Consider the following 26,067-nt stretch of genomic DNA (forward strand, 5'->3'; position numbering starts at 1 on the left):
GAATCTTTTTATTTGTTCAAGGACGATTTCTGATTTAATGTATGTTCCAATGTGATTGTGTGGTGTTTGATTTTTGAATGATTTTGATGGATTGGCTCTTTTTGTTTGTTGAAGGATGGTTTCTGATTTAAAAACTTATGTAAGTATTGTTTTGTTTCTGGATTCCACTATGTAGGATTTTGTTTGCATCTTTTGTATCGTACGGCTTTCTCATCCTGATGATGCAGCTCTTTCCTCTCCTACAGCTCTCTCATCCTATGATGTAGCTCTTTCATCCTCATGATGGACCATACAGGATGGGGGAGCTCTTTCATCTCCTACAACTTTCTCATCATAATGATTCAACTCCTTTAACCTGATAATAGATCCTCGAGTATGATCCGAAACATTGATTCAAACAAAACCCTACACTGTTGAATCCATCAGTAATAATCACAATGGACTATGGAAATCTTATCTTTCTGAAATGTATGTTCTAATATGATAGAACCGTGTTTGATTATTGAATGATTTTGATAGAGTGGATCTTCATATTTGTTATAGACTGTTTCCGATTTAAATACATGTTTCCTTATAATATTGATGTGATGATTTTTGAATAATTTAGCTAGACAAGGATGGTCTCCTGATATAAATGTACACTCCCTCCTAACATTATTCTCCATTATACAAAAAGATACTAAAACATATACAATCCAATTGTTCCCATCACAAAAAGAAAAATATAATTCAATTGTTTCCATCACAAAAAGGAAAATGAACCATCACATTGTCACAACTGTACGAATCACCGTATAAATTAGTCCCCCATTATCATGACAGCAATTTTCTATATACAATTAACTGTGTTGTATGTACCTTAAAAGTAATACCGGGGAGGAGCAGGGTAAGAGAAAAAAACCTGTAAACAGGCGTCAAGTTGAAGATGAGATTCTCTGAAACCTTAGCTGGGTCCCTGAGACAAAGGTGGTTTGCGGCCGATTTAAGGTGGTTGCAGTATTGAAGTAGAAAGAATTATTGCCGGAGGGGAGAGATGAGGGATTAGGGATTCCTTATGGCAGAGTAGGGCCCCTGGTCGCTGGGGTCCTGACCATGTTCCCCACGGGCGATATCGGCGAACACGTAGGGTCACGTGATCGTCGGTGAGTGCTAATCCCAATGTGACCGTTCCCCGAGCATTTGTCTGTCCGACTCCCGACTCCCACGCCACGCTCCGGTGTGGGATGCGGTACAGTTATATTTGAGCTATATAATTTTTGTACGTGGACTCGAATTGGACAAAAATTTGGTTTGGGTGTTTAGTTGCATGTTTCCTTGCTGGGTACCAAATTTTAATTTTCACCTAGTCCTTGTCAATTGGCATAGTCGAATCCTATTGTGCGCTTAAATGGGCTTAGTGGTTTTAGCTCTAGGGGTGGGAGTGCCCAGATGCTGTGGTGGGTTTAAATTTGACAAGCAGAAGGAAGAAGAGGAGGAAGAAGAGGATGCGAATTTGCTAGAGCATCTATCTATTTATCGTCCTGTCAATGCCCATGGCAAAATCAAGAATCTATTCTATTTCAGTACCGCTAGTTTTGCTTCTTTTATACACCACCTCCAATACTACTTCTAGTGCGTCTCAAACACAATCTGCAAGATTACCCTGCTGAAAAGACGGTGCAGCCGAGCGTTCGTGAGTACGAGTCTTCAGAAGTGTGATGGAGCCGTCAGAGAAGCGGGGAATCGAGGATGGGTTGCTCCATAAGTTGCCCACCTTCTCAGAGGTAGTAGATGTACTTGCTCTCGTCTTGTTTCCACTTTTTCTCCAGTTATGCATTTGCAGACATTCCTGGTCTTGGTATATTCTATGAGTAGTTTGTTCACATATTAAGCAATGACTTTTATAGTTGGTTTTCTCTAGTTTTTATAGTAAATTCTTGCCCAAGTTTTGTTTTTGATTGATTGGGTGGTCATGGATTGGAGATTAGGTTTGGATAGGCATGGATTGGAGATTAGGTTAAGAAGGGTTTGTTTGAACTTTGGGTATGTTAATATTTTCTGATTAACTGTGTATATGTTGTGTGAATCAATGTTTCGAACTGAATCAATGCTTGGGACTGCACTCAACAATCAATCTATCGTAAGAATAGAAAGGCTAAAGCCAATTTTAGAAAGATTGAATCAATGTTTGATCTTTGGGTATGCAAGCGTTTTGCACTCAGAAATCCATCATGAAAAGAAGAAAACTAATGTCAATTTTAGATATATATACATATATAGGTTGCCAATTTTAGATATATATACATATATAGGTAAGCAGTTCATCGGAAGAGTGATGCCAACTCTGGATATATATGTATGTGCAGGTAATGGAGGAGTTGAAGGAGCTGTCAAGCATAGGGATGCCGGTGACGGCAATGAACTTTGTGGTATACCTACGGGCCATGGTGTCGGTTCTATGCATGGGAAGACTGGGGAGTCTAGAACTGGCGGGAGGAGCACTAGCAATCGGGTTCACAAACATCACTGGTTATTCGGTCCTGTTTGGGCTGGCCTCAGGCATGGACCCTGTTTGTGGGCAGGCGTACGGATCGCAGAACTGGTCTCTAATAGGGCTTTCCCTGCACAGGACCATCCTAATGCTCCTGTCGGCGTCCGTGCCCATAAGCCTGGTGTGGATAAACTTGGAGAGCATTATGCTGCGGCTGAGACAGGACCCGAAGATCACGGAGGTGGCGAGCGTGTACTGTCTGTTCGCTGTGCCAGACCTGCTTGCCAACAGCATCCTGCAGCCCCTGCGGGTGTATCTTCGCTCGCAAGGGATCACACGCCCCATGATGTGGTCCTCTTTTTTCGCGGTTGTCTTCCACGTACCGCTAACCGTACTTCTCGTATTCGTCTTCAACATGGGTGTGCCCGGTGTCGCAATTGCCACCTGGTGTACCAATTTCAACATGGTGCTCTTCTTGGTGGCATATTTGCTCTACACAGGTGTTCACAAGAGAACCTACGTTCAATGGTCCTTGGCCTGCCTAAGGGAATGGTGCCCCTTGCTCAAATTGGCCCTCCCCAGTTGCTTTGCCGTCTGTTTAGAATGGTGGTGGTATGAAATCATGACCCTCCTAGCGGGCTACTTGAACAATCCAGAAGTAACAGTTGCAACCGCCGCCATTGTAATCCAGACCACATCATTAATGTACACAGTCCCCATGGCCCTTGGGTCTTCAGTCTCCACAAGGGTAGGCAACGAGTTAGGAGCCTTTAAACCCTCTAGAGCTAAGCTGGCCACTTTCGTTGCCCTGGGTTGTGCTGTTTTCATTGCACTGGTAAGCGTGACGTGGACTACGTTTCTGAGATATCTGTGGGGACGGGTGTTCACAAAAGATGCTGGAGTACTAGCCCTTACTGGATCAGTCTTACCAATCATAGGACTCTGTGAGCTCGGTAATTGCCCACAGACAACCGGTTGTGGGGTCTTGCGAGGTAGTGCTAGGCCTGCAATCGGTGCAAGAATCAATCTTTGGTCATTTTATCTCATCGGCATGCCCGTTGCAATCGTTCTAGCCTTCTTTTTCAAGCTCGGTTTGCTGGGCCTCTGTTATGGGCTTCTAGCCGCTCAAATTGCCTGCGCCTTCTCAATTCTATTGGTCGTTCTGCGTACAGACTGGGCATCGGAAGCATGCAAGGCCAGAGAGCTGACTGGCGGGAAAACCGAGCTTGAACTCAGCAATTCATCAGATGAGGAACTCGGGCTTCTGAACGACGCCTCAAAAGAGTTGCAACAAACAATCATTAATAAAGACGGTGGTATCTAACGTCATTCATTTTGTCCTTGTATTCAGTGTGTTCCCAATCCCGATTGGTCACTGCTCACAGCAAAGGGCCTGCATTCAGAGATTGTTTGTTTATTTTTCTTCAACGGGCGTGGAATCTCTTCGTCATCGTCAGACGCCCGTCATCATATTCACAGGAGAACGAACTACCCATTTATAAAATCTGTATAATTGCTCTCTCAACACACTCAAATTCTTATCTATCTTTCGTTCTTGCAAACAGACTAAATAAAGTAGTTCAGCTCTATATTATCAATCATAGTCATATAGAATTGTAAACTAGTCAAAGTTAATCTATATAAAATATAGATCGAGAGATATCTTTCATAAGAAGCATAGTACAGTTCTATATCATCAATCATAGTCATATAGAATTGTAAAGAGAACAAACATACTTGTTCAATGAAAACCTGCATCATTCACTGCCATTTGCATATATTTATTTCTATCTAGTTATCATTGTTCGTCCATTTGTATTCTTCTCCACTGTACCAACAGAAAAATTGTCAAAAGGTCTACGATGCTTGTGGAAACATATATTCTGCTATCCATGGATGTTCGGGACACCAAAAAGACAAATAAGCATTTTTTCTCTTTTCATGTTGGAACCTATGTGGAACGCATTTGATACAGCAAATTTAGCATTTGTGTATGTATGAACACTCTAAAAGGCAACTGGGCTATCAAGCTCAGAACATTTTTTTCACCCACATGGTTGTCATCTTTACCAACATTCCCTCCCTCTTTTGAAAGCGAAGGGAACGAGCTCATGCTTTTGTGCTGGATTTCTTGTATTGCTGGGTGGAAGGATGGGATGGATAAAGTTTAGCACGTGAGCTTTTGGCAATTGGTGGTAGATATGTGTTGCAATGGAGAGTACACAGCAAAACCATTAGCAACATATAGGATCTTCCGTGGTTTCTTCTTGCACATATGTTTCACTTTATATCAACCTTGTGTTTAAATCATCACACTATTAAAAGCAGAACTTGGATGCCCCACTATTGAAAAGGTATTTTCATTTTTCTCATTTCAATACACAGTTTTTATTAATCTTAGTTTCTATTTTTGATCTAGCACTTCCTTTCGGATTCCTCATAAAATATGCTTCTTTGGTGGACTAATATGTAACCTTTCTTTTTATTTGGGATATAAAGGAGGCCTCCTCTACAAGATAATTTTAATCATTTTTTTCAATATTTTTGATTATGTTCACAAACAATTTAAATTTAAATATAATAATTAAGTATTGTTTTTTTTCAAAGATGTTGAATTCAATTGGTTAAGTAAATATGTCATCATGTTAGAGATCCATGTTTCAATTTCTAAAGTGGTATCTATGTGAGTGTTGTTGTGTTTATTGATTCTAAGTCATCATGCAAAATATTTCTTGTTAGAAAATGTCTTTCAAAAATTATGACTTGCTAAATCTCAACCTTTTTATTTCAACATAATTTTTAAAAAATCATTGCAAATAATAGTGTGAATGCTTGTGGGGATGACCTTGCAATGTAGTGGTTAGCTGCAAGCCTCCTACATGGGAGGTCTTGGGTTCAAGTCTACTAAGAATGCATATTGTAAATTAGATTATGATTAAGTTACTAAACATTTATTATATAAATAATTGTACTATAATCCATGTGTATATAAATGATATTTTCAACCTTGTAATTACAAGAATATCAACATTGCTTTATTTCCAAAAGGAACTTCCATGGTAAGAACTTGCATTATAATAACTCAAAGTCATTTGTTAAAGTAAATAACATAAGACATGGATTGATTATCTATTTCCTCTTATGAGTTAATCATTTTTACAACATTATAATAAGTTAGAATTTTCCTTTTATTGAATTGTGTTATTGAAATTTAAAACATTATTTATTTCAATGTTGTTAATTCTTGATAGGAAGTTTTAAGTAGTTCTCTTTTTTTATTTGAAAAAAGTAAAGTAAATATTAGCAACATTTTATAATCTATTAAATTAGATAGTTATATATGGTAGTTCTAATAGTGTAATTTGTATACCCATGTCACTCCCATTTAGTTTTTGGACCATTTTGGTAGAACAAACACAATTGCATAATGACAAGTTGAACACTCATATGTTGTGTTTGGCTTATTTTCTAGTCCTTTATCGATCTCCATTTACACATTCAACCTTGTCATATCTATATCTGTATTTATTCCAACACAATCACCATTATCATCCATTTAATACACTTATATTCAAAAACATATCCCTACATCATTCCTAACCTTGTGTGAGATTTACACCTTTTTCTAAGTCGACCCTATACTATTTGGGGTTGAGCCTAAGTTGCCTATTATTAAACCCCATATTTCAAAATAGGAATTTTGCTAGCTCTCATTCTTTTAATGAGTTGTTAGGAATTAATTTGGTACATGTTCGTGTAATTTATGTTCATATCTTGATGTCAAAATAACTTAGTGTGTAATTATTTTATATTGATTAAAAATATAGCATCCACACTAATATGAGCATTTCATTATAGGAACACTTTTTCTTGGAGAAATAGAAATAATAAATCTCTATTAAAATAAAAATAAAAAATTAGGCCATTTTATGATTGAGATTATAGTCTTAAATCATTATGCCAAGGATACAAGTTAATATATTGGTGAATTTGACTAAGAGAACTTGACCCTCACAATTTGGTGGCTTCCTTAAGGTATGCTAAATATTACAAATCCTTATACATATGTTTCAAAAGATAATAGTCATAAATAATCATACCAATCTCACAAGCTACAAGATGATCCCACACTTTAGATCATTCCCTTGTAGCTTATGATCAACCCTAAGAGGCATAGATTCAACTCACTTGGAATTCTATAAATGTTTAGGACTTGAATTGAAATCAAATTACATCAATTAATATTTGGGATCAAAATGATTAAATCCTATATATTGTCCAAAATTATTCTTCACTACAATTTACAAAAGATAAGTTTATTATCCATCCTCATTCAATTTATAGATACTATAATTGTCAATTTTCAACTAATTTAATTAATCTAGGCTGACTACAATTTTTTTATATGTATTTGTTCAATTAGTCTATATTTATATTAAAAATTGATTTATTTCCTTGTATTTTTGTGAATACATATACTCTTAGATCCCCTATGGATTGATCTATGGATATAACCTTACCTCTCTTAAGATTTTTAGATTCAATATAATTTTTATTTTATTTGACAAATATATATTTCTTACAATTTAGATAGTTTATTAGATTTTTCACATATAACTATCATAAATTGATTAGGGTTTGATCATACATAGTTATATACATAATCAATCCAACTATTCCACCCTTGAACATAATCCATTATTATGGATCTTTCTAGGTCATTTTCCTTAGTTGATATGCATCAACGTATTTTTAATTTTGGTATATTCAAATCATTTATAAGAAAATACCCTTCTGCCCATTAATATCATGATATTATATGTTATGAAAGAGGGAGTTATTTCTTTACCATCTATTAGTTTTTCCCTAAGCCATTGATTTATCTAGTGAACATACTTTTCTTTTAGACATACTTCATTTATGTATGAATCTTGTATTGATCATACTTCATCCATGGATTGTTATAGTAATGAGCACATGCCCAGTGACAAATTAGCATATGTTAGTGATACATCTAGTGTGGTGTCATCTTTTGTTGACTATAGATGAAATTAGTATATGTTTTGATGATTGAAGAGGGGAAAATAGAATGAGAAGGTCAAATGATCCAAAAACACAATGAAATGAGTAAGAAAACACTAAAAAAATCAAAAGATCATTTATACCTTTTATATTTTACCTTCTCCTTCGAATTGAGCTTGATGAAGTGGATGGTGAGGATGCGCCCTTGATGGTCCACTTGATGTGTTGCTTGCTTGATTTGGATGTGGAATGCTCTCCAAGTTCTCAACAAGATAGATTGGATTTGATAGGATTATTGGATGGATTTTGGATGGATTTGAAAGATTAAGGATGGATGGATTTGATAGAAGATTATGAAGAGGATGAGAGAAGAAACAGGGAGCATGAAAATGCATGAGAAGTGGATTATTTGTGAGGAGAATAGGCTCCAATTTATAGATTGGAGAAGGCCAATAGAGGGCCAAGATTGATTTGATTATGAAGGGTTGAGATTGATTTTTAGATAGAAGGCATGGATCAAGGGTGCCTTGGGAAAATAAATAGGAATATAAAATTCCTTGGAAAAAAGGGGGGAGAAATTTGAATTTCAAATATGAGGAATTAAAAATTCCAAAATAAGGATGCATTGAGAGATTCAAAGAAATTTGAATTTCTTTGAGAGACTCAATGTTGATGTGACATGAGTGGGAATTAAAAAATTGAGGGATAATGATAAACACGATTATGAGAGATTCTAGAAGGATTAATTAGGTTGAGTGGGATTAGTAAAAGTGATTTGTAGGAATCACATGACTAGGTTAATTAATTAGAATTAACTAACTGAGTGGGTTTAGAGGAAATGATTATTGGAGGGGACTTTAGAATATTAGGGGAATAATTTATTTATTTGATAAATTAATTATTAGACAATAGTGACAAGATTAATTAAATTAGATTTAATTGATTCTAAAAAGAATAAGGACAACACAATTAAGTCAATTAACTATGTTGATAGGCTTAAATTAATAGAATATTAATTTTAGGTGTCTACAATGATAACTCTCTTATATGTTATGTTAGCCCTATCTTCATTGAGTATTTTTCTTTGAATTAATTACTTTATCATATACATGATGATTTAGTATGATGGTGACCTTTTTTCCACATAGATCATATTGAACTTATGGATATTTATGATAGGTTTTGACATAGTCATACCTTAGGTAATGAAAAATTATACCATATGATATCAAATCATTAGATTTTCATGCAGTCCTTTTTATTATATCATTTCCTTAGCCTATATTATATAATAATGTTTTAATTCGTAATGAAGAACCATTATTTAATAATTATAATGGGCCACAAATAAATTTTTACATGTGAAATTATTTTCATTTACTCATTATGATTACTTAAATGATGAGATTTAATTTGTTAGTGAGTTTGTATTTTATTTAAGCTATAAAGATTTACAATGGTTTTCTTAATCTTTTTTTTTCTTACACTTTCTATATGGATTCGGTCAACTCTGCACTACCTATTTTTTGTAGTTTTAGTCCATATGAGAATGGTACGATTTAGAAGATACCTTCACATGGTATATATATTAATGATAATTTATATTTAACTATATATCTTATGTCTACAAAAAAAAAATTAATGTTACTATTTGTAGCATTGTAAATTGTCACCATTCCAATTTGCACTTCATGTGTGTGCTTCCCCTTTAGCTTTTTTTATCCCCATCCCTTCTCTAGTTCTGATTTATGCTTATTACCTAACTTTGATGTCATGAAAAACCTGTTGTGGATCCCACTGAAGGGTACCCACCTCTCTGACACCTTATTTTGGTCCCCTTTGCAGTGGGACCAGGGCATGGTATGTCCTAGTCTAGACCATGGCACCCTAAAACACCATGGTCCCTCTTAATGGGGGTCAAATTTGAAATAGGGTAGGTGTTGTATCTCCCTGGTGGTAATTCATCCCCATGGCTATACATGACCATTGGAGGTCGGCCTAATTGGTAATTTACCTAGAAACCCTATATAAAGACATTTTATCAACTTGTTTTCATCTAATAAATCCAAGTCTTCATGTACAAGCAATCTAATATTCATGCATCTATGAAGCATTCATCAAGCATTTCTCATAGGTCTTCAAGGATGAATATTTATCCTTCAACCATTATGGAGAAAAGTTACATCAATCTTGTGCAAGCATGTGTGTGTGATTAGGGATTTTCATTTTCATGCGTTTGTCATGCAACTACATACAATGTTTGTGATTACATTCAAAGAGTAAACCATCATCATCCACAATCGCAAATCTGAGGAACATATCTATTTAGTATTTATTTCAGTATTTGCATTATTTCATTCATTTAATTCCTAAACCGGGGTTTGACTTAGGCAAACCCCTATTCTCAACAATTTCTCCTTTCTTTCTATGTGCATGAAATAGGCACAGAGCTACGTTCAAGAGGGTTGACATAATTCACATATACAAACAAGATCAAATTTTGATGGCCAAAAATTTAGAGGACCATGGCAAATTGATACTACCTAGTCTCGAAAAATTAGGCCTAACTTCTAGGAATGGATTTCAAACACATTCTTTTGCCCAGATCCAGGTTGGTGGCTCCGTACGACATCTATAGCTCAATATTTCTACCTAATCACTTCATTTATCACCAAAAATTTATGGTAGAGAAAACCTTATCAAAGGAGCCTATAATCTGATCAGAATCTTGGTCTCTCAAGGATAGATCTATTAGATTCCTCTCCTCCCTAATGTAGTGGTTAATTAGGTCATTTAGTGATTTTATTATCTTAATTTAACCCTAACCCTAATTTTCTAGCCTTATACTATTAAACCACATAACTATAACATAATGGAGCATACATCATTAAAGAGAATTGAATACAATGGTTAAAACATCACATATTTTATTTTCCACCAAGGTTCAAACCCCCAATATTTTGTAGAGCTTATTTTCTTTACTATGTTGTTGAAATCATTGTAGGTTTGCATAAATTTCTTTAATGTATGAGGTGAGGTCCCACATTTATCTTCTTAACTATATTGTGATGGACTATAAATTCCCAAAGTAATAGTAAAAAAAAAACATATTAAATAATACACAAAAATGACTAGGAAGATGCTAATATGTTATATTGACATAGCCAAAATTTCTAAGAAATACAGTTACTCTACTTTATAAATATGCCTAAAATAACATCCAAAGAATCTAAGGGTTTCAATATTGTTGAAACATTATAATACAAGTTAATAAATTATTTTTTGTTTAATATGAATATTTAATTTCTATAAGCATGTCTATATTTAAAAGGATTAGAGAAAATACAAATATGTTCTGATACAAATTGTAGTGTCCCTCCCTGATTTATCTTTTCCTTTTGTGCTTCGACAAAATATTTTGTCATAGCATACACTATCTTGTGATACTTGGATTAGACTATTGTGGATTTATATGTGGTTTAGGTGCTTTATCATGGATATTGTACATATTTTATTGTATTTTACATTACTATTCCATGTGGATGATGACATTATGGATTGTTATATGGGTTATTATGATGGTAGGTGCTTATTTGATGACTTATATGTACCCATTCATTGTGTTGTTTATACTCCCTTACAATGATTTGAGGATATTTAATGATGTACTAACCCTAATTCATAATATGAGATCGATTATGATATTGCTTGATTGTTTGCAAGTGTTTTCTACTATCTTTGTGATAGGGACGATGTCACATCACTCATTGTGAGTGGGATGTGCCATTGCGATTCTCTATCACTTGCCTGTATTATATATTATAAATGTTGTATCGTGGCTTTGTGGATGCAGGATTTGTAGGCACCAGACATTGACTCCACCTGGCTTCACAGGTCTGAGCGTGTCTTATCCCAATGGCAAGTTGATCGGGGATGACATGAAAACCCATTCTACACTCTAGATTTAAGTTGATTACCCTTGTCAGTTTATTATCTTGGTGTGAGTTGTTGTTTAGTGTCAGTGATCTCTTGAGTTGCCCTTTGTTATCCTGTGTGGTGTATTGTGTTTATTGTTTGATTTAATTATTATTAATTAATTAATTGAGTTATATAGTTTAATAATGTTAAATTAAATTAATAGATTTATATAGTTTATAATAAAATAAATATATATAGTTGGTAATAATAAGATAAATAATTAATTGAGAAAGAATAATATTGGATAAATGATTTTATTTCATATTATTTAATTATTAATTTGGAATTAATATTATCATTTAGTAAGAAAATGCTTTTTTATTAATTAGAATATTTATTTATATAAATAGCCTTTGATTTATTATTGTGGCTTTAATTTATTATAACCTTGGTTTATTTATTGGGCTTTGTATAAAATGTGCACATGAGTATTATTTGATTATTTGTATTCTTGGGTTAATGGATTTAATATTTATTTTACCTATCCTATTTGGTAATTGGTTGAATTTATTGGGTAAGTAAATAATATATTATTTTAATATTTCATGCTTTGGTTTTTGGGCATGGCGGGTAAGAAATATATTTTAATTGTTTATTTTGATTTGCCGACATTTTTGTATAGTTTAGGCTTTGATTTTCTATTTAATCAGCCACCTATGCATTTTGTCGGGTTACCTTCTAGAATTTCTTCTGCAAGTTTTTTGGTTTTGGCTAAGGATTTGGATTTCGGAGATTGCTTGGCTTTCTTGGATTTTGTGGATTGCGCTTCATTAAATTTTTTCCATTACTTCTATTGTCTAGGTTGGAGGAAATCTCTTCCCTATGAATTTTATTTTCTGAAGAGATTGTTTGCGCAGTGTTTTCTAGAAAGATTTTTTTCGGGAGATTTGGGAAGTATTTACTTTTATAAGTTATATAGCTTAAGTTACAAATGTATTATATGGTTAGATTGTAGTATTGGGGGAAATTATATTTCTTGCGATTTTATTGCCATGAATGGCTGGCTGTGCATTTGGTAGAATTTTGATTACTTCTTTATTCCGTTGGAAAAATTGTTGTTTTGTTTGTTCCTTTCGATTCCTCTCTTCAGGGTGTCACTTTTGATTGTGTTTTCAGGACTTTATATGTTTCTTGTGATTTTATTTTCACAAATCGTAAATCTATGTTTCCATTTTCTAAGTTTTTTTTGCCCTATGTGTCATATGCGCTAATTTAGGAGTCATATGCACTAATGTTTTTATTGTATGCATTACTATATCTATCATATGCACTAATTTGCACTACTTTGAGTGTTGTATGTGCTACTCTGAGTGTCGTATGTGCTATCTAAATTAGTATATGCGCTATAATTTTTGATGTATGTTCTAATTCGTTAATTATATGTGCTATTATGTTGGTCAGATGCGCTAAACTGTCTGTTTCTACATTCTGAGTTAGTTTTTTGACATTTTTGGGTTTCGCAGTTGGATTTTTTGTTTGTCCAGAGGTTGGATTATGTTTTCTAAGCATCCTGAGATGATCTGGGGTTGTTGGGCTCTTTGATTTCATTTGGTGCTGGTTGGTTATGGCTGTGATGTTGGTTTTTTGTGCATTATGATATTCTATGTTATGGAGATCTTGGTTACTAGATTATGTTTTGTGAGCCCTTTTGCTTGATTGCTTGTGTTATTAAGGCCTAGGTGCATGACTAAGGAGAGTGGGCTTCCATGAGTCTGTTGAGGTCACGAGGAATAGACTGCTAGGATTCTTGTGTAATAGAGTCAGGGTCTAGAGCATTTGGATATCTCATTGGAGGTTTTATTGTAATTAACAAGTGATAACATAATAATTAAAATAGGTGGGTTGGGTAGAGTAACTCATCTAAGCAAGTTAAGAATTAAGTTTTGTGGTGCCCATCTCATGGATCGGAAAGCAGAGTGAGGTGGAAGATATGGTAAGTGGGTAAACTGAACTCCCTTGATTTCTCCAAAGGTTGAGATGGTTTCGCATGTGTATCCTATGTGGTAGCATGTAATGACACTATTTCCCTACATGTGGGTCCTAGTTCTTTATGTCTTGTTGTTGAGTTGCCTCTAGAGGCTTCTTGGTTGTTTAGTATATTTTTCTTGGTTTGTGTTAGAGTTGTTTCCTCTTTGGTTGTTAGGTGTCATCTTAGATCTAGAGTGTGTGTGGTATCTTGTGTCTTCTCCTAGCACAGGGGGTGGTTCCTTTGGTTCCACATGGTCAGGTGGTTGGTGCCTTTCTTCCATTGGGATGATTTTCTTGGATGCCTTGCATGGATTTGGATCTCTTATCTCTTCAGCTCATGGATGGATATTCGTAGTAGATTATTGTACATGATTCATTTGACATGTATATGTAATTGTATTTGAGAACTATGCTCATTGTTGTAAAAGGTATTGTATTCATGTATCTAGTAGATGTTATTAGGGAAAAATGATGTATCATGTGTATCTTGAGAATGATTAATAATGAGAATAATGGATATTGAATCTATGGATGTTTACTTGGTGCTATGCTTGTGATGAAGTAATTAGTTCAAATTGCTATGATTTAATAATGTGGTAATTAGTATTGAAATGGTTATTTGATGTTAAAGGAAATGAATGGTTGGGTTTAGGAACATTTGGTATTGGTTCTTTAAAATGAACCTTGTGGGGTGGTTTGAGTATTCATAGATGGATGTAATCATTCTAGGTTAAGTAACAACCATATGTGATTGTGTGAAAGGAATTAATGATAGTAAGTTAGACTGCATTTGGATTATGGAAGTAAATATGTTAACATGTTTAGAAATTGTTAAGTGTTTAGTTTAAGTAATGACATTGAAATACCCTAGGGAAGATAGATATTATTGATGTAACTATGTTTATGTCTACTTGCATATAATGTTGATGATCATGGTTATGTTGTATTAGTTTATGTGATGTTTTAAAAAAAAGTTATCTCTATTTTGCATGTTAGTTAGTGTATTTATCTAGGGTATTTTGTTGGGTATTACACAAAATCATAGTTGGTTTCATGTTTGATAGATTATATCAACTATAAGAAATATCTTGTTATATAATTTGATAATGGAGATCGCCCATATGTGAAGAATATTAACAAAGAATTGCATTTGCTCAATATGTTGAAACTTAGAAAATTTACACATCAAATGATGTTTAATCTATAATAGATTAGTTGGTGATCTAAGTTGTAGGCCCCAAATTGCTAATGCTTGCTCATCTCTGAAGTGTTAAGGGATTCAAACCCTTGAAGATCACCACAAGCCTATTTTTAGGTTAGGTAACTAAGGAACAATTCTTAAGGTGGGTAAGACCTTCTTCACTTTTGGCTTCATAAGACCAAGGGGGTTTTTCTAAGATGTTGGGTTGATGATTAGCAAATTGAAAAAGTCTCTAATTGTAACCTATACCTAATGCACAATGTATCCTAGGGTAATCCCATGATAATGAGTCGCACATTTTCACCAAACTAGGACATTAAAATAAAAAATTTCAATTAAATGTTCACATTTTGACACCTATAATAGCTAGTGTTAAAAATTTGAAGATGATGCAAACTAATGATTTGTGAGATTTTGTCTATAGATTCTAAGCATTCTTATTTTAAAAGGAAGTTTAAAAAAATTGCGAATTTTTAATTTTAATTTTAATAGTATTTTTTTTTGTACTAAACAATATTTATTAAAAGTGGCATGTATGTCATACCACATAATATTTTTGTACAGAGGATAAAACTCTTTTCTTTTAATATAGATTTCTAAAACCAATATCTAGTCTTTTTGTTTTGTTGTTGTAGATAGAGAGCACTACATTGTCATTGATGTCAACTCATTACTGATTGTTGTCATTGATGTCACTACTTGAGGATAAAGGCAATATGGTGCAAATAACCCATGACATAACTAAAGTGAAGACCATTAAAAATTTGTTGTCATTAATGTCACTACTTGAGGATAGAGCAAGCATGGTACAAATAACCCATGACATAACTAAAGTGAAGACCAGTACAGTTATGACATCCTCATATCATCATTATGGTGCAGATTAACTTTGTAGTAGCATGGATGAGAAAGATTTAGTATTAATAGTGATGTTGAAAACTAGGAATAAGTACTTGTTGCACATAGTTGTACCTTATATTTTGAAGTTCATATCCATATTGTGTATTCTTTTTGTGTTAAGACTTTGATGAGATCTATATCAAATATAATCAACAAATTAGGTGTCTAAAGTATGATGTAAAGATGGGTACACATGTTTGGATATGATTTAAAGTTATTCATAGTAATATCTTGTTGGACTTATGTACCAAATTTAGTGGTATGATCTGAAAAGTTATCTAAGGCATAAAATAGGTATATTCTAAGGTAGAGACACAATGTTTGGGTCTATATTCCTATGTACAAAAAGATATAATCTTGTTGGGATATGTGCAAGATCATGGTGTGCCAAAACAGGCCCTTAAGTGGCAAAGAAAATTTAATAAAATCATAGTTATGCAACTTGACATGAAAATTTGAGTAAGTTATGAACATTATTTTAAAAATATGTAAGAAGAGAATTTGTAGCAAATTGAATGTAGTTTCTAAGATACTAGTTGGTTTTTGAAAAAAAAAACTATATATTTGATGAAAATTTGAAATTTCAATACAATGGTACTAAAATTTCAGGAAAAAATAAGTAGGTGTATGTCTGACCACCCTAATCACAATCAAAACATAATTATTTTTTATAAGATTTATAATATAAGTAATAGACTCATGTCTAGATGTGACACATATTTTTCTGTAATTTTTTATGAAGTAAATAATTAATTATGAATTTTTTACTACAAATTTTCAGAATTTCAAAAACTCCTACGTCTGACCACCTTAACTTTGTCTAAACTTTATGAAATTTAATTATTTTTTTTCCTATAGTAGATGAAGCATAGAATGTGATGCATGTTTCATATTCAAATATTGTGATACCATTTGAAGGTTACGTGTGTTTTTCAATCAACCTATCAATCAGGACTTTAGTCAGAATTCAATTAGAAAATAAATAATAATAATTTATTAAGGTCAAAATAAGACAATCCTTATATTGTTGGAAAGATGAGAAGGTCCTTAAAATCCCTTTTTGTTTTATCAATTTTTGCTAAAAAGAAAGTCGCCAGCCACTAGTGTGAAGTCTGGAAAATCAAAGAATACTCAAAAACACATACTTTCTATTGATTTTCTAGGCTCTTCATTTCCAAGCCAAATCCAAAAGTAGTCCCACACCAAATTTCAAAATTTCAAATTTATGTCATAAAAATCGGATATTCGATAATATCGGATATCCGATTCTAGGAGTTATGATAGTAATAATAGTAATAATATTAATATATTAATAGAATATTAATATATTATATATCAATATATTAATATGTTAATATAAAATATATTAATATATTGAATATTATTATATTAATACAATAATATTCAATATATTAATATATAATAAAAATGTTATAGATTAATACTATAATATATAAATGTATATATTAAAATTTATATTATAGATATTTTCAGTAGTGGTCATATCGTATTTTGAGGGTTCACATGGTGTCATTAGGTGTCATATGGGGTTGTAAGGGGTAACATGTGTTAGAATAGCATACGACCCCTTACGACACCATATGGACATCATATGGTTCTAAAGGGTCATGTCGTGCACTGGGATGTTAAAAGGGGTCATAGGACACCATACGACCCCTTAGGACACCATCTGATACCTAAGGACACCATATGGTGTCCTAAGAGGTTATATGGTGTCCTAAGGCATCATAAAACACCATATGACCCTTAACGACACCATATGGTTTCCTAAGGGGTCATATGACATCCTAAGGAGTCATAGAACACCATACGACCCCTTACAACACTATATGACCCCTAACGACACTACATGGTGTATTAAGGGATCATATGGTGTCATAAGGGGTCATAAGACACCATATGACCCCTTAGGACACCATACGACCCATAACAACACCATATGGTGTCTTAAGGAGTCATCAGACACCATATGACCCCTTAGGACACAATATGACCTCTAATGACACCTTAGGGGTCATATGGTGTCCCAAGGGGTCATATGATATTTTTTGACCCCTTAGGACACAATATGACACTTGAGCACACCATACGACCCCTAATGACACCATATGGTGTCCTAAGGGGTCATAGGACACCATATGCCCTTTAGAACACAATATGACCCCTAACGACACCTAAGAGGTCATATGGTGTCGTTAGGGGTCTTCTAGTGTCCTAAGGGGTCATAGGACACCATATGACCTCTTAGGACAACATACAACCCTTAACGACACCATATGGTGTCCTAAGGGCTCATATGGTGTCCTAAGGGGTCATAGGGCACCATATGACCCCTTAGGACACCATAGGACCCCTAATGACACCTTAGGTGTCATATGGTGTCATTAGGGACTGTATGGTGTCCTAAGAGGTCATAGGATACCATATGACCCCCTAAGACACAATACGACCCCTAATGATGAGCATATGTTGTCCTAAGGGCTTATATCATGTCCTATGTAGGACACCATGTGACCCTTTATGATACAATATGACCCCTAATGACACTTAAAGTGCCATATGGTGTTGTTATGGGTCTTATGGTGTCCTAAGGGGTCATAGAACACCATATGACCCCTTAGGACACCATACGACCCCTAATGACATCCAAGGTATCATATGGTGTTGTTAGGGCTTATATGGTGTCCCAAGGCATCATAGGACACCATACAACACCTATAGTGTCATATGGTGTCATTAGGGCTTGCATTGTGTCTTAAGCGATCATAGGACACCATATGACCCATTAGGACACCATATGACCCTTAACGACACCATAAGACCCCTTAGGACATGATACAACCCCTAAGGACACCTAAGCGGTCATATTGTGTCATTAGGGGTTGTATGCTAACCTAAAGGGTCATATGACACAATATGATCCATTACAACACCATACAACCCCCAAGGACACCTAAGATGTCATATGGTGTCTTAAGAAGTCGTATGGTGTCATAAGGGGTCATAGGACAATATATGACCCCTTAGGACACCATACGACCCCTAACGACACCATATGGTGTCGTAAGGGCTTATATGGTGTCCTAAGGTGTCATGGGACACCATATGACCCCTTACGACATGATGCAACCCCTAAAGACACCTAAGGGGTCATATGATGCCGTTAGGAGTTGTGTGGTGTCCTAAAGTGTCATAGGACACCATATGATCCCTCAGGACACCATATGACCCTTAACAACACCATATGGTGTTCTAAGGGTACATATGGTATCATAAGGGGTCATAAGATACCATATGACCTCTTAGGACATGATATGACCCCTAATGACACTTAAAGGGTCATATGGTGTTGTTAGGGGTTGTATGGTGTCCTAAGGGGCTATAGGATACCATATGACCCCTAACGACATTATTTGACCCTTTAAGTATCATTAGGGGTCGTATAGTATACCATATGACCCTTTCGGACACCATACAACCTTTAATGACACCTAAAGTGTCATATGGCGTCCTAAGGGGTGTATGGTGTCCTAAGGGATCAAAGGACACAATATGATGCCTTAGGACACCATACAACCCCTAACGACACCATATATTGTCCTAAGGGCTCATATGGTGTCCTAAGGGATCATATGACACCATATGACCCCTTAGGACATGATATGACCCCTAACGACACCTAAGGGGTCATATGATGTTGTTAGGTGTCGTATGGTGTCCTAAGGGGTCATAGGACACCATATGACCCCTTAGGACACAATACAACCCCTAACAAAACCTAAGGGGTCATATAGTGTCATTAGGGGTCGTATGACGTACATATCACCCCTTAGCACACCATACGACCCCTAATGACACCATATGACACCTTAGGTGTCCTTAGGGGTCATATGGTGTCCTAAGGGGTCATATGGTATCCTATGACCCCTTAGGACTCTATACGATCCCTAACAACACCATATGACCCCTTAGGACACCATACGACCCCTATCAACATGATATGGTGCCTAAGGGCTCATATGGTATCCTAAGGGGTCATAGAACACCATAGACCCCTTAGGACACTATGACCCCTAATGACACCTAAGGGGTCATATGATGTCTTTAGAGGTTGTATGGTATCCTAAGAGGCCATAGGACACCATATGAACCCTTAGGACAATGCACAAACCCTAATGACAATAAAGGGGTCATATTGTGTTGTTGGGGGTCGTATGGTGTCTCAAGGGGTCATAGAACATCATATGACCCCTTAGGACACCATACTACCCCTAACGACACCATATGACCCCTTAGGTGTCCTTAGGGGTCATTTGGTATCCTAAGGGGTCATATGGTGTCCTGTGACCCCTTAGGACTCCATACGCCCCCTAACAACACCATGTGACCCCTTAGGTGTTGTTAGAGGTCGTATGGTGTCCTAAGGGGTCATATGGTGTCCTATGACCCCTTAAGACAACATATGGGCCTTTAGGACACCATATGGTGTCATTAGGGATTGTATGGTGTCCTATCACCCTTTAGGACACCATACAACTCCTAATGACACCTTAGGTGTCATATGGTGTCATTAGGGATTGTATGGAGTCCTAAGGAGTTGCAAGACACCATATCACCTCTTAGGACACCATATGAATCCTAACGGCACCATATGCTATCCTAAGAGCTCATATAGTGTCCTAAGGGGTCATAGGACACCATATGGCCCATTAGGACACAATACGACCCCTAACAACACCTAAGGGGTCATATAGAGTCCTAAGGGGTCATAGGACACCATATGACTGCTAACAACACCATACAAGCCATAAGGACACATAAGGTGTCATATGGTTTTGTTAGGGGTTGTGTGGTGTCTTGAGGGGTCATATGGTGTCCTATGACCATTTAGGATACCATACGACCCCTAACGACATCATATAACACCTTGGGTGTCGTTAGGGGTCTTATTGTGTCCTAAGGGGTCATATGGTATCCTATGACCCCTTAGCACACCATATGAGCCCTTAGGACACCATATGGTATTGTTAGGGGTTTTATGGTGTCCTTAGGGGTCATATTGTGTTCTCTGACCCCTTAGGATACCATGCAACCCCTAACAACAACATATGATCCCTTAGGTGTCCTTAGGGGTTGTATGGTTTCCTAAGGGGTCATATGGTGTCCTATGACCCCTTAGAACACCATAGGACCCTTAAAGACACCATATGACACCTTACGTGTTGTTAGGGGTCATATGGTGTTCTAAGGGGTCATATGGTGTCTTATGAACCCTTAGGACACCATATAGTGTCGTTAGGGGTTGTATGGTGTCCTAAGAGGTCATAAGACACTTAGGTGATGTTAGGGGTTGTATCATGTCCTAAGGGGTCATATGGTGTCATGTGACCCCTTAGGACACCATATGAGCCCTTAAGATAGCATATGGTGTCGTTAGGGATTGTATGGTGTTCTAAGGGGTCATATGGTGTCTTATGACCCCTTAGGACTCTATACAACACCATATAATACCTTAGGTGTTGTTAGGGGTCGTATGTTGTCCTACGGGGTCATAGGACACCATATGACCCCTTAGAACACCATACAACCCCTAACGATACCATACGACCCCTAACGGCACCATATGGTATCCTAAGGGCTCATATGATGTCCTAAGGGATCATGGAACACCATATGACCCCTTAGGACATGATACAACCCCTAACAACACCTAAGGGTTCATATGGTGTTGTGAGGGGTCTTATGGAGTCCTAAGGGGTCATAGGACAACATATGACCCCTTAGTACACCATACAACCCCTAACGACACCATATGACACCTTAGGTGTTGTTTGTAAGGAAAGCACAGTACGGAAACACCTTCCTAATATCAATTCATAGGGGAAATCATACAAGAATGCAGTTTAAAACTTTTATAGAATGTTAAGAATAACATAGACAAAAATCAATAGAATCAACATAGAGACATAACACCAAGAATTACGTGGGAAAACCCTTTCGGGAAAAAACCCACCACCAATAGTTCGACACTTTATTTCCAGTAAATGAATTTACAATAGTTTCAATCTACAACTATAGGCATTCATTCTCAGATTCTAATGAACTGGTCACAACAATCGACTCTGGGATATCAGTTGCATTCACCATAGCTATCCAATGGCTTCATATATTAGATTGTTGACCGTTCATCTGAGAAATTGCACCAATGATTTGAAGTCTAACCACCTACGTTGGTCTACATTCATGAGAAACACAATAACCCACATGCACCAAGAAGTCGGGTCGGTTCGTATTCATATACACCGACAAGACCATCTTCAGTGTCCAAGTGTTTACCTTTTGGACTTCGGTTCGAGCGCACACCCGTAGTCGGTCTCTACTCCATCAACCATCGAAAAGACCACAAAAGCATTGCATCGATCTCTCGATGAATTAGTGACTCCACTAATGCGGCTCCGCCATGTGGCACCACCTGATTGGTCTAAGGTCCCTGTCCTGGCACCTTAGCATGGCCTCACTAACCTCCTGGAATGGAACTCTTCTTTGTTGTTGGGTCACGATGGAAAGTCTTAACGAGCGATTCCCATTGCGACCTAGCGACCACCATCGGATCTTCTACAATCGTCGTTTGATCATCTATGATATGCTTGGTCTTTAAATTGCCTTAGCCACTTGGTCACCATGTCACGAGGGATAACATTTTGGGCACCTCCCAACCTTAGTACAGTGACAGCCACTGATAGTCCCAGAATGAAACTCCACCATTGATCTTCTTCAGATCTGTCGTTGGATCTTCTCGATTTGCATGACCCTTATCTCACTTGGGCCGCTCACTTATGTGATGTGTCACTTCCTAATTGGCTCCGGAGTCCCTGCCCTACCACCTTAGCACAACCTCACTATCCGCCCAAAATGAAGCTCTTCTTTGTCATTGGGTCATGATGGATATTCTAACGAGCAATTTCCCATCACAACCTAGCGACCACCGTTGGATCAACCTTGATCTGCTCGGTCTTTAACTCACTTCTTTTTGCATGTGCTTTGTTGCCAAGCCATGAGGAATAACTTTCGATCATCTTCTGATCACGGTATAGTGACAACCCTTGGATCATCTCAAACTTGCTCACTCGATAGCCGATCACAAGATGAGGGTTCCATTGGGATAGGTTACTCCGATCAGTCTGAACACAAGTCAAGTTAATTCGGGGCATATTTCTAACAAACTCCCACTTGATGAGGAATTCACTAGACCAATTACCATTCCAGACGTTACTAAGAAACATGTGTATCAAGACCCATAGAATTACAACACCACCTAAACTTGTGAGTGCTCACAGGTTTCATCAAAGCATATGCAAAATTTTTTCCAGAGTGTCTACCTTGTTAAGATAAAATTTTCCATCTTCCACCATGTCACGAACAAAGTGATACTGAACATCAATATGCTTCGATCTGGCATGGAAAGTAGGATTCTTCGCCAAACATATGGCACTCTGACTTTCACTCCAAATTTCAACCCACCCTGCATCAAAACCAATATCTAAACTCAAACGCCTAAGCTAGATAGCTTCTTTACAAGCATGTGTGGCCGCCGTGTATTCTGCCTCTGTAGTGGACAAAGTGACTACAGATTGTTGCTTGCTCATCCGACTAATTGCTCCACCATTCATGACAAAAACATATCCACTGGTGGATCTTCTATTGTCTATGTCTCCTACCCAATTAGAATCCACAAAACCACATACACTAAGAGTTTTCTTTGAATCATCAGAATGACCATGATAGCACAAAGCAAAATCTAAAGTTCCCTTCAGATATCTAAACACCCTCTTTACAGCATCCCAATGCAGCCTTCTTAGATTCGACATAAACCTGCTAAGTACTCCCACTGATTGGGCAATGTCTGGTCTTGTACAGACCATAGCATACATCAAGCTACCAATAGCACTTGCATAAGGGATCTTCTTCATGTCAGCAATCTCTTCAAGAGATTTTAGACTCTCATGCATAGTTAACTTAGCTCCCTCTAAGATGGGAACAACTTGTGATTTACAATCAAACATATGAAACCTGTCGAGAACATTGGTTATAAAATTTCTTTGGCTGAGCCAAAGTTTCCTCTTAGATCTATCCCTTTTGATCTCCATTCCTAGAATGTAATTTGCTGCTCCTAAGTCCTTCATTTCAAATTTCATAGATAACTGAGACTTTAAATCTGAGATCATACCTTTGTATTTCCTATGAACAACATGTCGTCTACATACAAAGCTATGGTAATAATCCTATCACCTTTAGTTTTGTAGTAAACACAATGATCAACTTTTAATCTCACAAATCCTAAGGACAAAAGAAATGTATCATACTTTTGATACCACATTTTGGGAGACTGTTTCAAACCATATAGAGACTTCTTGAGTCTGCATACCAAATGTTCTTTACCTTTTTCCACAAAGTGCTCAGGGTTAGACATATAAATCTCTTCTTCAAGATCACCATGAAGAAACGATGTCTTCACATCCATCTTCTCAATCTCCCAATCATATGCTGTTGCAAGTGATAAGAGAAATCTGATAGATGTCAGCTTAGCCACAAGAGAAAAGATCTCTCCATAGTCAATACCTTCCTTTTGAGAATACCCCTTTGCAGCCAATCTTGCTTTGTACTTGTCAATGCTGCCATTTGGACCATACTTCTTTTTGAATACTCACTTGCAGCCTACAGTCTTTCTACCTGTAGGCAATGACACCAAATCCCAAGTTCAATTTTTATCCAATGATGACATTTCATCATTCATGGCTTCCAACTAGGAATCTGAATCAAGGATATTAATAGCTTCTTTGAAAGTCCTAGGCTCATCAATATCTGCAAGTAAAGCATAAGCACAATTAACATTCAACATAGAGTGACTGTACTTATTAGGTGTATACCTATTAGGTTTCCGCCTCTCTCAAGTAGATCTTCTCAACTCTAGTGTTGAGGCTTCTTGAGGTTCAACAGGAGGCTTATCATCATGTTCTTCTTCAAAACTACTTGAACTACTTGAACTCTCCTCATCTTTAGGTATCTCTGGATATTCTTCCTTAGCTGGAGGAATTTCAACCTTAGCTTCTCCTTTCTTTCCTATGTTGTGATCTAGTGACATAGGTTTCAACTCATGAAAAATCACACTTCTATTATACATAACCTTACCAGTCATTGGATTCCAAAGTTTGTATCCTTTCACACCAATTCCATAGCCAATAAAGATACATTTCATAGCTTTGTTATCCAACTTAGATCTATTAACATTAGACACATGAACATATGCCTCTGCACCAAAAACACGAAGGTTCCTTAAAGAAGGTTTCTTACCAGACCATGCTTCCATAGGTATTTTTTCAACCAATGTTGAAGTAGGAGAACGATTCAGCAAGTAACATGTTGTAGCAACTGCTCCAACCCAGAATTTTTGTTCCAGCCTAGCTCTAATCAACATGCTTCTTTCTTTTTCCATTAGAGACCGATTCAACCTTTCAACAAATCCATTTTGTTGTGGAGTGTAAGGTACAGTCTTATATCTCTTAATTCCATGATCAACACAGTACTTATCAAAATCTACACTACAGTATTCACCACCATTGTTTGTTCTTAAACATTTAATCCTTCTCCCAGTCTAATTTTCAACAAGGTTCTTAAACTCCTTAAATGGACTGAACACTTCTGATTTACTTTTTTAAAAGTACAAAAATGCCCTTCTTGAATAATCATCTACAAAAGATACATAGTACTTAGACTTAGACAGAGAAGGAACATCCACTTAACCAAACACACCAGAGTGAACATAATCCACAATGTTAGAAGACTTATGAGAACTGGAATAAAACTAAACATGGTTATGTTTTTCATATATGCAGTGTTCGCAAAAATCAAACTCAAATCTACAATCATCCAGACCTTCAACCAGATTCTTATTCTTCAAAGCTTTTAAACCTTTTTCACCTATGTGGCCTAACCTATTATGCTGGAGCATTGTTTTCTTAGCAGGAATTTTAGCTTCCAATGAATTAGCATTATGCATCATTGCAGTTGTCTTAACTGACTTTTCAGAGGTTACATTACAACATAAAGGTTCAACATTTAACTTATACAATGTACCAATGCGATCACCTTTTGCCAATATAATGAAACCCCTAGTCATCTTGTAACCACCAGATACAAATGTAACTTGTACTCCAACATCATTAAGTTTACTTACAGAGAGAAGGTTTCTTGCCAGACCTGGTATATGAAGAACTCCATTGATCCCCTTCACTCTACCATCTGGGAATTGAATTTTAATTCTTCTCTCCCTACAATCTCCAATGTAGAATCACTAGCCAAGTATACCTTTCCACCAGCATACGGTTCATACTTTGAGAACCAATCCTTGTGAGAGGCCATGTGAAATAATGCACTAGAATCTACTAACCAGGTGTCATCTGAGGTAGGCACTGCCAGGGCTACTACAAATGCATCTGCATCACTCTGA

At 36.3% G+C, this 26,067-nt stretch overlaps 1 protein-coding gene across 3 annotated transcripts; it reads left to right on the top strand.

The window, feature by feature from the left end:
* The first annotated feature begins 1,333 nt into the window (after positions 1 to 1,333).
* LOC131044671 (protein DETOXIFICATION 54) lies at positions 1,334 to 4,412 on the top strand. Of its 3 annotated transcripts, none has more exons than XM_057978042.2 (2): positions 1,334 to 1,763; positions 2,346 to 4,412. In XM_057978042.2, exons 1-2 carry the CDS (start codon positions 1,698 to 1,700, stop codon positions 3,792 to 3,794), a joined length of 1,515 nt encoding a protein of 504 aa, XP_057834025.1. In that variant the 5' UTR covers positions 1,334 to 1,697; the 3' UTR covers positions 3,795 to 4,412. The 3 variants fall into 3 exon arrangements, with proteins under 3 accessions (XP_057834025.1, XP_057834027.1, XP_057834026.1); XM_057978044.2 differs by lacking the exon at positions 1,334 to 1,763 and adding an exon at positions 1,846 to 2,022; XM_057978043.2 differs by lacking the exon at positions 1,334 to 1,763 and adding an exon at positions 2,053 to 2,178.
* The last annotated feature ends 21,655 nt before the right edge of the window (positions 4,413 to 26,067 follow it).

The sequence above is a fragment of the Cryptomeria japonica genome, chromosome 2 (assembly GCF_030272615.1).
Source record: "Cryptomeria japonica chromosome 2, Sugi_1.0, whole genome shotgun sequence".
NCBI classification, from domain to species: Eukaryota; Viridiplantae; Streptophyta; class Pinopsida; order Cupressales; family Cupressaceae; genus Cryptomeria; species Cryptomeria japonica.

Bases quoted from the DNA above. Each gene is read 5' to 3' on its own strand.
- LOC131044671 (XM_057978042.2), top strand. From the start codon at position 1,698: ATGGAGCCGTCAGAGAAGCGGGGAATCGAGGATGGGTTGCTCCATAAG. The intron at 1,764-2,345 runs GTAGTAGATGTA...ATGTATGTGCAG, and splicing joins AGTTGCCCACCTTCTCAGAG to GTAATGGAGGAGTTGAAGGA.